A 1,420-nucleotide genomic window follows, 5' to 3' on the forward strand; every position below is an offset into this window, starting at 1 on the left:
AGAGTTGTCTGCAGCTTTCTCCTTCGCGCTTGCAGCCCTGCAGCAGCAGCAGCAGCAGCAGTAACAGCAAAACTACGCACAGCTGCAAATGCTTCGCCCATATTCACTGGCGAACAAAACCGTGAATGCATCCCTACCCTGCTGTTGCTGCTGCTTTAGCTGCTGTTCCTGCTGCTTTTGCCGCTGCTTCTGCTGCTGCCGCTGCTGCTGCTGCTGCTGCTGCTCACTTGACGAGAGCCTTCAGAAGCTGGTAAATGCTGCCGGTGTAGTCCAGCAGCAAAGAGGCGCCGCTGCCCGCAGCATCTGCACCTGTTATATATTTCTGCAGAGGTGTGCAGCCTCCGCTTTCGTGCTGCTGCTGCATCAGCTGCTGCTGCAGCGAGGCGCAGCCAAACGCAAACGGGTCAAACGGCCTGAGCAAAACATTAACGCGCCTGCTGCTGCTGCTGCTGCTGCTGCTACAGAACAACTGCAGCGGCGACAACGCAGCTGTAGCCAGGCGAAGCAGCAGCGGTAGCAGATCTAGCAGCCGGTGCCGCGGCGTCAGCAGCAGCAGCAGCAGCAGCAGCAGCAGCAGCAACAGCACGTGCTGCGTACGAGACATCCAGATAAGACGAAATGAGCTGCGACAAGCCGATGCAGCACAAGTCCAGCAGGCTGGCAGGCACAGGGGGAGGCAGCTTTGCTGCTGTCTTCCCCACAGCCCTCAGCACCGCCTGCAGCAGCAACAACAGCAGCAGCAGAAATTGTCTTTCCAAGCACAGCGTGTCTTTCCTACCCCTCACGCTTCGAGAAGCTGAAGTTGCCAGCTCTTTAATCTGCCGCAGGCGCAGCCGCAAAACAAGAGCAGCAGCAGCAGCAGCAGCAGCAGCAGCAGCAGCAGCAGCAGCTCACGTGTCCCTGGTGAATGATAGCGGGGATGGGCCAGCGCTGAAGCTCGAGGACAGCAGCAACGAGCGGCTGCAGCAGCGCAGCGTTGTAGTAAACCCCCAGCCGCAATTCGTTTGCGCTGCTGCTGCTGCTGCTGCTGCTGCTGCCAGGGAGGCTCGTGTTGCTCTCCTGGCGGGCAATTCGCGGGGCCTCCTCATCATCTGCTGGAGATGCAGAAACAGCAGCACTTGCATTTAGTTTGCTGATGCATGCATTGGTCGGTGTCTTGGCCCCGTTGCTGCTGCTGCTGTTGGCAGCAGCAGCAGCAACCACGGAGTTGGTCTTGTGGTGCAGCAGCGAGCCGATCTGCTGCAGCAGCACTTCGCCGACGTTGCTGAGGGCATACACCCGCTGCAGGTACACGCCTAGCCGCCTCTCCTCCTCGCTGCTGCTGCTGCTGCTGCTGCTGCTGCTCTCCGTCTCCATTGCTCTCTTTGCTTCAGCAACGGCTGTCCACTCGGCCCGCAGCCGCTGCAGCAGCGGCAGCAGA

The 1,420-nt window shown here is 60.0% G+C and overlaps 1 protein-coding gene across 1 annotated transcript in view; it reads right to left on the reverse strand.

Moving 5' to 3' along the window:
* Positions 1-227: 227 nt before the first annotated feature.
* Positions 228-1,420, reverse strand: part of ETH_00041470 (uncharacterized protein) — a gene marked incomplete at both ends in the record, with an annotated part of 2,478 nt that continues 1,285 nt past the window's right edge. The window contains 3 exons of the mRNA XM_013375017.1: positions 228-413; positions 598-716; positions 895-1,401. Coding sequence (XP_013230471.1) covers positions 228-413; positions 598-716; positions 895-1,401 — 812 coding nt within the window. The remainder of the gene's footprint in view (positions 414-597; positions 717-894; positions 1,402-1,420) is intronic.

Source organism: Eimeria tenella, genomic scaffold (genome assembly GCF_000499545.2).
Source record: "Eimeria tenella Houghton genomic scaffold, Eth_scaff2479, whole genome shotgun sequence".
NCBI lineage: Eukaryota > Apicomplexa > Conoidasida > Eucoccidiorida > Eimeriidae > Eimeria > Eimeria tenella.